Source organism: Rattus norvegicus, chromosome 19, assembly GCF_021556685.1.
Source record: "Rattus norvegicus strain SHRSP/BbbUtx chromosome 19, alternate assembly SHRSP_T2T, whole genome shotgun sequence".
In the NCBI taxonomy this organism is placed as follows: Eukaryota; Metazoa; Chordata; class Mammalia; order Rodentia; family Muridae; genus Rattus; species Rattus norvegicus.
In genome coordinates, this window is record NC_141552.1 from 14,239,439 (window position 1) to 14,251,795 (window position 12,357).

The 12,357-nt window shown below is 42.6% G+C and overlaps 1 protein-coding gene across 1 annotated transcript; it reads right to left on the reverse strand.

Moving 5' to 3' along the window:
• Positions 1-7,010: 7,010 nt before the first annotated feature.
• LOC147998817 (uncharacterized) lies at positions 7,011-11,644 on the reverse strand. The gene is made up of 6 exons (XM_087595509.1): positions 11,449-11,644; positions 10,305-10,495; positions 9,038-9,181; positions 8,238-8,404; positions 7,410-7,515; positions 7,011-7,286 (listed from the first exon to the last, which is right to left on the reverse strand). The coding sequence occupies exons 2-4, from the start codon at positions 10,346-10,348 to the stop codon at positions 8,275-8,277; spliced, it is 318 nt and encodes a 105-aa protein (XP_087451635.1). The 5' UTR covers positions 10,349-10,495; positions 11,449-11,644; the 3' UTR covers positions 7,011-7,286; positions 7,410-7,515; positions 8,238-8,274.
• Between the last annotated feature and the right edge of the window lie 713 nt (positions 11,645-12,357).

A 12,357-nucleotide genomic window follows, 5' to 3' on the forward strand; every position in this document is an offset into this window, starting at 1 on the left:
TGATTGACTGTCACAGTTTTATTAAATTATTTCCTGTTTCCTCTGGCATTTTATCCTTCCCTTCAAACTAAAGTAATCCTTTTAGGATCCTCTACAGCGCTGTCTTACTGGTTATACACATTGTGTTAAATTTATGTATACTATGCCCTAATCAGCACAGTAGCTGGGCAGCTGCCTGCCCTCCATGGTATCAGATCTACTTTCCAAACAATAACGCTCATCTCTTACTGACTGTGTAGCATCTTGGCTGCTCTTTGTTCCACTTGGACAGCCCTCAGGGCCAGGCTCTCCTCTCCCTTAACCCATGGCTGCTGTCCTCTTCCTCTCTCTTCTCCATAACACTCGTTCTTCCTTTATTCTTTGGCAGCTTCTTCTTCCTTCTTCCCTCCTCATGATCCTCTCTAGCAAAGCCCTCAAAGCTCACCTCCCCCATCTCTCTGCTGTGCAGCTGTTGGCTGTTGGCTTCTTTATAATCACAGTTAACTGGGAGCAGGGTCAGCTTCTTTGGGGTTAACCAGTCTTGAGTTCCACAAATTAGCATTAAATACAAGCAGAATTAGACCAATACACTACAGGGATTTCTTTAGTTTTGTTTTGGTGTCAGTTTTCTTTTACCTTTTCACTTTCTATTTTATTTTCGGCTATTTTTTTATTAATTGGTTATTTTATTTATTTATATTTCAAATGTTTTCCCTCTTTCCAGACTCCCCTCATCAAATCTTACATCCCATTTCTGCTCAGCTTTGCCTATATGACAGTGTTCCCCCACCCACACATACCCATTCCCACCTCACACCTCTAGGATCTCCTTTTGGTGGGGCAACAGGCCTCAGGGTAGTCAATGGCCTCCCACCACATGGATTCCACTTAAGTCACTCCTCTTCTACATAGTTACCTAGAACCATAGACCCATCCTTGTATGCACTTTGGCTGGCAGTTTTGTCCCTAGGAGCTGGGGGGTTGGTAACAGAGGGTCTGGTTAGATATTAAAGACCAATAGTTGCTGCTTTCTCCTCTTTTTCTGGTTTTGGGGAAATTATGTTTGTGTGCTTCTCTCTTTTTTTTTTAAATTATTGTGAGGTGATTAATTTCTTGGTTTTGTTCTTGGGTATAGTTTAGCTCATTTTCTTGGAGTTTTCCTCCTATTGTCCTCGGTTATGCTTTCTTAGAGAAAAAATATTGTTTAAATTTGGATTTGTCATAAAATGTCTTGGTTTCTCCATTCGTGGTGATTGCGAATTATGCTGGGTATAAGAACCTGGGTCTGCATTACATCTGTCCAGGATTTTTGGCTTTTTGAGTCTCCGTTGTGCAGTCTGGTGTAAATCAGATAGGTCTGAATTCATTTGTTACTGGATATTTATACCTTACCCCGTATAATATTCTTTCTTTTATGTGTGCATGTAGTGTTTTAATTATTATGTGAATGGAGGAAATTTTTCTGGTTAAATTAATTTGCGTTCTGTAGGCTTGCTGTACCTTTATGGCCTTTTATTTCTTTACCTTATGGAAGTTTTCTGCTATGATTTGCTGAAGATGTTTACTGGACCTATGAACTGGAAATCTCAATTCTCTTCTATGTCTCTTATCCTTATGTTTGGACTTTTAATTGTGTCCTGAAATCCATGGATGTTTGAATTCAAAAAAGCATACATATTTATCTGAGATGGGTGTTTTGTGCTTTGTTAGTGACCTCCTTGACCCCAACTCTTCCATTTAGGAGCACGTTGGATAATGAGACATGGTCAGCAATGGTGAATTCTTGCCATAAAGTATATGAAAATAGGGAGGTGACTTTATGTGTGTCAAGTATCAGTAGTCTCCTGGGTAGTTTTGGTCCCCGGTTGGCTGTATGCAACAGTTTCAAAAGCCCAGGATTGATGTTCCTTGGGATTCCCATGGTGATGAACACAGACATGACAGAAAAAGACCAGAATACACAGGATAGTACTTGACTTATGTAATAGAGAGAACATTACTAAGTTATGTTACAAAATATTTGATCACACTGTGATCTCCCTGAATGTATTATTTAATGAAAAAGTATTGTGTGGTATAGCATCGACAGGGCACAGACATTTAATGCAAGAGCTCTTTGTTTACTGTGAACATGGACTTTATTACTGTTCAGCTCACCTACCTCACACCTTTACTGCAAAGCTAAAGGGCACTTAGGTCTAGAGCAGATCAAGGCACAACTTGATAGGAAATGAAGATAACTAGGGCAATGTAAAGTCTTTGAGTTGAAGGATTTTTAAGAAAGCGTGCAGAGGGAGCTACAATGCCCTTCTTCTGGGGGAACAGTGAATTAGGAAGGACAGTTGGGAGCTTTACTTGAATTCAGCATCTGATTCCTGAGACTTCATTGGTAAAATTGATGTCTGGAAATTTTGTGTTGTAAAACAACACATTGGCTCTGCAGCTTTTGGCAATGCCCATGGACAGAGAGATCACAGCAGCTGGGGACAATCTGAAAGGAAATCAGGTTTTCTTAAGTCACCTGAGAAGTCCTCAAGGAGACAGGAAAGAATGGGCAGCACCATAAGAGAAGGTTTTAGGATCTCGTACAGTGCTACTCTAGATGCCTTGAAAATAGAAGCAGAAAATGAAAAACTAAATGACTTCCAGGAATTAGCTCATTTCTGTTTATGATTATTTCATATTGGAACTTTATACTTGATTTTTTTAATTTAAAACAAGATCCTTTGGTTTTAATTCAAGGCTCTCTTGGAATCACAAAACCCTTACAACCCCTGTATGTCGCCTAACATCTAACACTATGGGGCTCGAGATTCTACTTTTAAATGCATCACCATCGAGAGCTTCCATTTAACCAGCAGGTGTCCATGCCAGGCAGACACTGAGCAGGTTGTATGTTCTGTTAATCTCCACAACAACCCAATTCAGCAGAAACACCTCCACTTTACAGGTGAAGAAACCACAGCTCAAAGCAAATGGTTATCACGGTCCCCTCAGTCTCACTGACTGTCACTTAGACCCACATCCTTCTCTGTAAAGGGAAGCCATGGGCCTGATGTGGCTGTGCAAGCTGACTCTGCTGAGATGATCAATGCTATTCTTGACCCTGGAAGAATTTAAGACAAGGTGACCCACAGACTCCTGGGATAGATTCTGCCTCTGGTTCCTAAGGTAGGACACAGAATCCCTTGCCATGGGTCTCTACTCACATGAGGAGTCTGCTCCCATGTGTCAGCTTCTATGGCAGTGGTTCAAATCCCTCCTACTGATGCAACCCTTTAATACAGCTCTTCATGCTTGGTGACCCCCAGCACAAAATTATTCCATTACTACTTCATAACAAATATTGCTACTCTTATAAGTTATAATATCTGATATAAATTTGTGAGTGGTTTCACCCCACAGGTTTAGAAACATTGCTATATATATATATATATATATATATATATATATATATATATATTTTTTTTTTTTTTTTGAGAAGCCTTCATCTGAGGAGGACCTGATGCAGGTGTGAGAGCAGAGACACCCTGACGTAGTGACAAGTTTAGGAGGCCCAAGGCTGCTTGACTTAATGGCAACAGAGATTTTTGACTGAAGGCACAATCTGAAATCACTGTCCCCAGGACATTTCTTACCTCAGTTTTCCCCCATTACACGGTGTGTCTGCTTGGACATGTCTGTCGAGGAAGCCAGTCCCCATCGTCTCTGATACAGACAGAATGCTAAAGGTGAGAATGCTTTCCCTCTGTTCGCCCCAGTCACTTCTATAGAAGTGAGTTCAAATCCCCTGTGGGTAAATGTGTGTCTCACATAGTGTGTGAGACTTGAAATTCATCCATTTGAGTTGACAAAAACCAACTCTCACTTCAGATTTACAGCTGACCAACACTTAGTTTCAGGAGAATGAAGAAGCTGGCCAGGCCTGCAGAGTCAGATCCCCTCCCTGCCTGGGACAACCCCACCCACAGCAGACTTCATCTTCACCAGCAGCTGTTATCAGAAAATCTGACCTTAAGGTTCTGAAGTCCACATATGCACAAACCCTAACGTTGTTAGATGGCGGATATGGGGTTTTTCTCCCATTTAAATTCATTCGGGCCTCTTCTCTCCCCTGAGATGCACTCTGTTCTCTCAGGTCTGTTGGTCCTGGAAGGACCTCGGTTCAACTGAAGGCCTGGGAGGGAGGGGGAGGACCTTTTGTTGTAGGAATGAGCATGGATCAAGAATGTAGCCCCATTGTGACTGGGCAACTAAGCTCCAGAAAATCTTTCCCAGTCACAGAACTGGGTCATGTGGGAGCCTACACTCTTTCAAAGGGAGAGCTGGTTGCTTTCTCCTGGAAGAAGCACTTGGGGGTTGACTGTCACTTCTGAACCTTCTGTTCTAAGTCACTTCTCAGAAGGGGCACTTTGCTCTGACTTCTCCATGGGACCCACACAGCATTGGGAGTGGAGGATCCTCTGGTGTTGCAGCTCTGAGCTGGGAGGAGGAGCTAGCACACTGACATGGAGAAGCCTGTTTTCACAGCTGATCTGGATCTGAGGAACAGGTGGTTTTAAAGAAGCATGTGAAAGTATCTCCTGCAGGAGAGCTCACTATACAGGGAAAGTCACACAGGATAGGGAAAAATGGCTTCCCAACTTCCCCGGGGCACTCAAACCAGGGAGGATTGTTGAATTTGTTCCTTGTCTATTGTTATATCCCCCTTTTATTTCTAATTTTGTCATTTAGGTATTGTCTCTCTGGTGTATAGTTTGTTTGAGGAAGAGATTGTCTCTCTGGTGGACCTTCTCAACAAAAAAAAAAAAAAAAAAAGAAAAAGGAACCAAAAAAAAAAAAAAAAAGCAAGCAAGCAAACAAACAAACAAACAAAAAACCAACACACATCTCGTGGTTCCCTTGACTCTTTGTATTTTTCTCTTTGTTTGTAATTGATTGATTTGATTTGAGCCTTGAATTAATTTCCTGCTGTCAAATCCTACCAGACACTCTATAAGATGAGGCTTTGCCTCACCTTGGTAAAAGTAGCATGTAATAAATGAAGCTTTTGCTGCTCTCTCCAGTGGGGATGACATCACAATCTCACTGCAAACCATGCACAGCCCGGTTTAGGCTTTATTAAAGTAGCCCACCATTTCAGTGCTCCCTGCAAGGTGCCATGGGGCAGTAGTAACCTGAGTCTGCATGCACCTCGACAGTTTCTACTATGGACCCTTCCCCATACAAACACACACACACACACACACACACACACACACACACACACACACACACACACTTTACTGACATGGTGCACATTCTTTGCACACCAAAAATAAGTGAGCAATAATGAAAACAGATCAATAATGGAATCAATGGAGGGAGCTGTGGGGAAGCTGGGGCTTAGAATTACTTAAAGGCCCTATGCAGGCTCTCCTTTTGTTGGGGGAGAAATTTCAAGTGCAATGTCGTTCTTTATTTTTTTTTTCTCTAAAGCACAGAGGGCTAGGGTAGATCATAGGGCTTTGAGCATGTTCGGCAAGTAGAGTTACACGGAATTAAATCCTAGAGCGGGGACCTATTTAATCTTCTACAAAGTTACAGAGCAGCCTGGATGAAGACTCTCAGCTGAAAATGTGGACATCTCAAGACAGGCACTGGACAATGGCTGACAGACTTGACTGAAGACTGGAAATGTTTTGCTATCTCATAGGAAAAGAAGGCCCCTCATACCACATTGTACTCTAAGGACAGTTTATTCAGGTTAGGCATGACATGAACTATTGTCTCAGGTCACAGATGTCAGCACAAAGTATCCAAGGTGTTGTATGCCAATGGTAGCATCAACAGAACAAATCACACAGTGTCAAGAAGACATAAATCATGAGTTTGTGTAGCAAGACCCAGGCCTCTTCCAGGTTCTTAGATAGTAACTGAGAACCTCAAATACGGTAGTGATGTGATAGTGTGGGGTGAATCTAGTTACAACTAGCTTCTGTATTGACACAGATGATTCTTTTTGTGTCATGTTCAGCTTATAATGAATGACTAGACCTAAGCATGAGAATAACCAAATACTACATTGCTTCTCTAGCTGCTGAGCTTTTAAAGCCCTGGGGTGACAGCAAGTTTTTGTGGACATTCTGGATTGCTCCTTCTGTACTTTAACTCTGTGCGTCACCTCCACTCTCAGTAAGTTAGTTCAATTCCATAAATTGGAAATCAGTCACCTGGAAAAAATACATTCTCAATATGATCCCAGTTTGGCCATGGAAAAAGGGTAGCTTGAACTGCCCAACCTAGGTTCTGGGCCTGCACAGGCCTGCTCTCCAAAAGAAACCTGTGTTCACAGCTATAGGAAGCATTCACTATGTATGCTCTTGAGGTTTCTCCCTAAACTGCTTAGATTAAGATACGTTTCTTGCTATCAATAGAACACATTATGCCAAGCTGGCTTACAGGAATCTAGTTTCTATTCTGTATTTTATCAGATGTGCATAATACATATGGTCATCATTGATAACAGGTGAAAGATCTGCTCTAATATGAAAACTAAGTGGTGCTGGAGGATGATCCTGACCCACAATGAGGAGTGGGAACACCACAGCTCTGTAGGGATGCCTGGCAAGCTAACACATTGAGCATGTACGGCTCAGTAAGTTCCCTGTGAATACACATCTCCTGAGATCTCTCTATTTAATCATAGGTGATCTTGTCCACCTAATACAGCACCTCCTGTGGAATAACAAAAGCCACCTGCAGGAGCTGTGGTGATGACTCACAGGTTAGAGCATCTGCTGCTCTCTCAGAAGAACCACATGGACCCTAACAATTGGGTAAAGTATGTCAGTGATTACATCATAAAGTGTTTGTTGGAGACACAGCCACATTATCCACACAAAAAACACTATCACACTGGGTACCCCTTAGTGAGTTTGAATTCACTTATTAGCCCAGGCTCCATAGAACATGCAGAGATCCATCTCTAGCTGTCAGTTCTAGGTCCACAGAACCCTTGAGTAAGAATGATGGTCTTAAGAGTCAAGAGATAGAATTCAATTTTTATTCATAACAAATACATTTTTACAACACAACAGGATTAAAATGAATAAAAATATTTAAAAATATTTGAAAGTAAAAAATAGTAACAAGAACATATAAATATGAAACAACAAAAAGAAAACTTCAATTAAAATCATAACAAAAAAATTTCTAAACATAAGCATATTCTTAACGAACATGTAGAAGCACAGATGTATTGCTGTTTCTCCTCTAGCTCACATAATGAAAGGCGGTCCCCCAAGCTGTCTCTCAAGTTGTGTTTTCTGAAGAAGAAAGTGAGTAAGACCTCAATCAGTCAGGCTGGCTTAGTGTTATATAAATTTAGGGTCTCTAAGAAATGACAAATTAACTCTGAGGAAGAATATTCATCCAAAAAATATTGTTACCATTCAGGATGTTTGTCATCAGGGACTCCTGAGAAAGCAACTCATTCTTCAGGAAGCTCTCTTACTGGGGTGTGTCCAATTCCAGCTCTCTTGCACTTTCTGAGACCTGGGAGAGGAAGGCAGTTTTTAAGACACTGATTTGGTGGGGAAATGCTAGCCAGCTGTCAGAATGCTGCCTTCTACCACCTCAGTTCTATTGGACAGTCGACATGGACCTTTTAACTGATATCATTGTTGCTAACTCTGCAGGTAGGGCAAAATCCCCGGCAAGCCTCACTGTAATGTTGGCTGACAATATGGGACCCAGACTTATACCAGTGCAAACCAAGAACAGGGCAATGGGAAGAGACCTCATTGGGTTGCCAGAAGAAAGGAGATGTCCATATGTCACCAAGGTTAAAGCCAATGACAAGTACTAATTTGACATTTGCACTTAGTTCTTATCCCAGAAAGGTGCTTCCTACACAAGAAGTCACAGGACCACAGAGTGTCATTTGTCAAAGAACCACGAACTTGTTCAAAGCTCTGCATAGGATCCAATCTATCACATGGATATGCAATAATGAGGTGTGTTATTAATCTGTCACCATTTCTAGACTGCAGCTTCAAAAAGAGCAGCAAAATATACTTGCAATATAATTCCATTTCTGAAAAGTGGTTAACTTCCCAGAATACTTGTGCATAGGCAGAGCAATGAACAATTCCATTACATGAGGTGGTTGGCTGGTTGTGAGTGTAAATTAGAAAGGAGGTAGGAGGAAGCAAAGATGTATCAAATTGGCAAATTTTATCAGATATTGTTAAGCTAACAGAGCTGTTTGTCCCTACCAGATGATGCTGGGTCTGGACGTTGCTGGTCTTTATCCTACTTGTTGAAGTCAACCAAATATTTCTGGTTCAGTGCACAAGCAAGATGTACCTCCTTGCTCTCCTGCTTCAGTGGGGCCAACTTCTTCCTACATGTGTTCTCCATCAGGAGCTGGCTGAGCAGGTTTCTGGAAATACAGTCTGCATAGTAAGATCATGCTGCCCCTTCCTCCCATTCCTACTCCCAAGTACCACTAACTCTACCAGGTCCCAGATACCCATGCAGACTTAATAAAATACATCTCGATACACATAATGCTGCTGCACAAACCACAAAGAGTTAATTCGGGGAAGAAAAAATTGTTTGCTTGGCCTGAGCACCAATTAGTGTCCACATCTCTCAAAATGAACACAGATCTACATCTATCCATGAAAGCCCAATGCATGGGGGCAACATCAATTAGCAGTGGGCCAACACCCTCAAAGGAGGTCAGTAGCACCAAGAGAAGGTCATGCTAACCATGTGGTCCACACACTGAGTGTTGTAAAACCTGGTGTGACCCCAGAGGTCCAGGTCAGCCTAATAACCTTCTGCTGACTTCCATCAGTGCTGTTCTATCTAGAGCCTTCTGAAGATGCCTAGACAATCCTGGGATGAGGAACACTCTTTTATGGAACTGAAAACTGAGTCCTAATGACCCTGGCACACCGATGTGTAAACAGCACAAGAGATAGAACCAGAGCTGAAGACCGACCAATCCAGAACAAAGAAATCAGAAATGGCCATTCCACAGGTGATAGGCTTTCTGACCAGGACTTACCTAGAGAAGGTAATCTCCTTCTTCAGCTTATGGCTGTTCTCAAGGATCTCAGTGTTCTCCATGTCTAAGTTGTGCAGAATTGACATGACTGCCTCCTCCATTCTCTCCAGGTCTCCATAATATGGATTTGGCCTGAAGTGTGGCCTGGCCCCAAATGATAGAATACAATGAACATCAGCATTTAGGAAGATATGAACTCAGGGTGGGTCCTGTACTACCCCAGTCCTGGAAGGACACCTTCTGAATTCTACATATTGGATATTCTTCAGCTTCAGAAACGTGTTTTTCTGCGTCCAGGACACCAGAATCTCGGCATCCAGATGGAGGCTTCCCTGGCTCCCTTTGTTCAACCAAGAGGAAATCTGCAGTCAAGCCAGTTGAGCTATCAAGAGCCTAGGCCACACCTCTCCATGCTCCCCCACCCAACACACCCAGAAACCTGTGATTTCTTTTCTCCTGTCCTGATAATAGACCATATATCATCACAAAATTATAATCTGCACAACGAATACAAATATACAGACAAAGTGGCCACATAGGCAAAGAACTGTGCTGTTGACAGTGGGGCTCCCAGAACAAAGCATTCACTTCACCATGAAGGTGTTACAAGTAAATACTAAGGCCAGGACATAGACCCCTAGATTCCAATGTGGAGGGAAATATAAACATTTAAAAGTTGTCCATATGCATTTGGATGTATGCACACACAGACTCACAGACTAAGACACACCCACAAAAAAGTGAAATGTAAACAGAGTCAGAGAAAGACAAATATGGAAACAGAGAGCACTGTGAGAACCAGGAGAAATGCATGCACCATTGCTGTCTCAGAGGGCAAGACACACAGACAATAACAAACAGGCCTGAGCCTGAGACCTTCTAGTCAAGCATTGAGATGAACAGTTTTGGACCAGGCCCCTCAGGCTGCTGCCTGGATCTTCCAGCACTCAGTCCCCTGCCTAGCAAGTACAGAGACTCACCATAAACTCACTGCAATTACAATCTTGCAAAGCCACCAGCTGTCAAGGGCTTTGCAAATGCACACTAGACACTCACTCTCCCTGACTTTATCCCCGAATTCTTCATTCAGACCACAAGATCTGCTTTTCAATAAATGGAAGCAGATGAGTCCATTTTCCATCTCACTCCTCAGGAAGGGTCAAGGTTCTGAATCTCCTCTATATGGGAGGTGAGGTTTAGCACAGGGTGGTTAGGGAGGCACAGCTTTCTAGAACCCAAAACCTTAATAGGATAAGATGAAGGTGACCTTGCAGTCCCAGGAATGAAACAAGAGAATTTGGAGCGATTCATCCCCGTTCTTCATGGATCTCTCTGTCAGAAACCTCAGGTGATCTCTCAGGTCATTTCTCTCCTCGGTAATGAGCTGCAGCTCTTCAATCAGCCTCTCCTTTTCCTTCTTGGCACGATGCATAGAGTGTTCATAGACCACAGTGAGGCCTAAACAGGAGAACAAGCCTGGAACCCAGTGTCACGGCTAGGCGATTGGTCTATGCTTAAGAGGCCTCCTCGGTGGATCTCAGTTCTCCCACTACTCTATAGAGACCAAGAGATGTAAGCAGCCAGGTGTGCCCTATGCAGGACATCACGTGCTTACATGTACCATGGAGATGGCTTCTCCAGGATTCTTATCAGCTGAACAGGGTACAGCTTTGTTTCCTCACCCCTGTGGTTTCAGAACTCAGATGATAAATTCACCATCCAAGACTTGAGTGATTGGAGACACTCAGATGTCCTACCCTGATACTCTAGGCCAACAACTTTGGATTTAAAACGCATTTCCAGGGAGGACATGGTCAACAGATTTATCAATTCCCCTATTTGAAATATCCAACGCCCCAGAAGAACCCATAGGTTACAGGCTGAATCTTGGTCTATATGTTCCAAATAGTTTTGGTATTGTAGAAACATGTTTGTAACACACATCTCTAATATATAAAGCTAACGATGACCCTGCAATTAGAAGAAATCAGAGAAGGAGTAAGAACATAAGGTTATTGCCTGGAGCACAATTCTCTCCCTGTTCCTACTGTCAGATATCCACTGTATTTAAAGAAGCAATGATAGTGAAGTACATTGCTGCCCTGTCTAAACTCAGAAAAGGTGGACCCTCCATGACTCCTGATCGTGTTTTTATATCAATGTAACATACCAAATGAACTGAAAAGTAAAGGCCAGAAGTTCACAGTGTAATAGCATTGGCCTAACCATATCCTCCCAGTGGGGATAGAGAATCTAAAGTTCTGAAATCCTTGACTTTCAGGAATTGTGATATTCATGGAAATTCAATTCCTTTTCAGATGCACCAGTTGCTGTGGCCCATTGCTAGAAAGGTCAGCTTAAGCCTGCAGCCCCCCTGACAGGAAGCTCAAAATATACTGCCCAGAACTTACTACACATTCCCCAGAAGTGCTGTCTTTGTCCATCATTACTTTGAGACGAAAGGCCAGACTCCTTCACTCTAGTCTCTCCACAATCAACGTTCCCCCTCCCAAAACGGTTGTGAAGACGGGAAAACATGTCTTAGGATGTAACCACCAGACTCAGTCTGAGAGAAACTAGGGCACTGGTTGTCACTACAACACTGGTGACATCACAGAGGATGCCAGAACTCTCTAGGAGACAATAGAGTGTCATAGAAGGGACAGCAGATGTCATGGGGAGCAGACTTTGTCTCCCTGCTAATGTTCTCCCTGTACTGAGCATAAGCTGAGGTGCCCTTTCCAGGAGACTTTCCCGGGGCAGAGCCACTGAGCATCTCCTTCTTCCAAAGCCAAATTTTCCTCTAGGCTTGATTATAAAAACCTTAGTAATTCCTATGCATCTAAATGAATGTTTCCTTCCAAATCCTGCCCAAAAATGTCTCATCCTAACTCAAATCGTCCTCATTCACCAATGTTAGCCATTAAAACTTCCTGAGATTTCACACCAGCTTGAATATGCAGTCAAAAGTTCTCCTGTCTCATTATTATGGGTGCTTTAAATCACATCCAGAAATAGACTGCATGGTAGGTTACAACATGGGTGTGTGTTAGGGTACACTCATGAAGTCATGTGCTTAGCAATCGATAATTGCCAAGAAATTCCTTAGGAGAAAGAGTTGATGTCTTTAAAGTGCTAGGCAAAGTGTGGAGACCAGTTGGCAGAGGAAAGTGCAAATTAGAGCCACCAGTGAAGGGAACCTCATTCTGCTTGTGGGGTTCTCCTCTCTGCACCAATGTCGACAAAGGAGCACTGCTCACAAGCCTGAGTAAGATATACCATGAGCTTCTGTCAGAAAAATAAAATAGTCAAGAGATATA

Coding starts and splice junctions, on each gene's coding strand:
- LOC147998817 (XM_087595509.1), bottom strand. CDS start 10,348: ATGAATCGCTCCAAATTCTCTTGTTTCATTCCTGGGACTGCAAG. Junction 9,182..10,304: donor TTCATTCCTGGGACTGCAAG/GTCACCTTCATC, acceptor ATTTGGGGCCAG/GCCACACTTCAGGCCAAATC. Junction 8,405..9,037: donor AAGGAGATTACCTTCTCTAG/GTAAGTCCTGGT, acceptor CTGTATTTCCAG/AAACCTGCTCAGCCAGCTCC.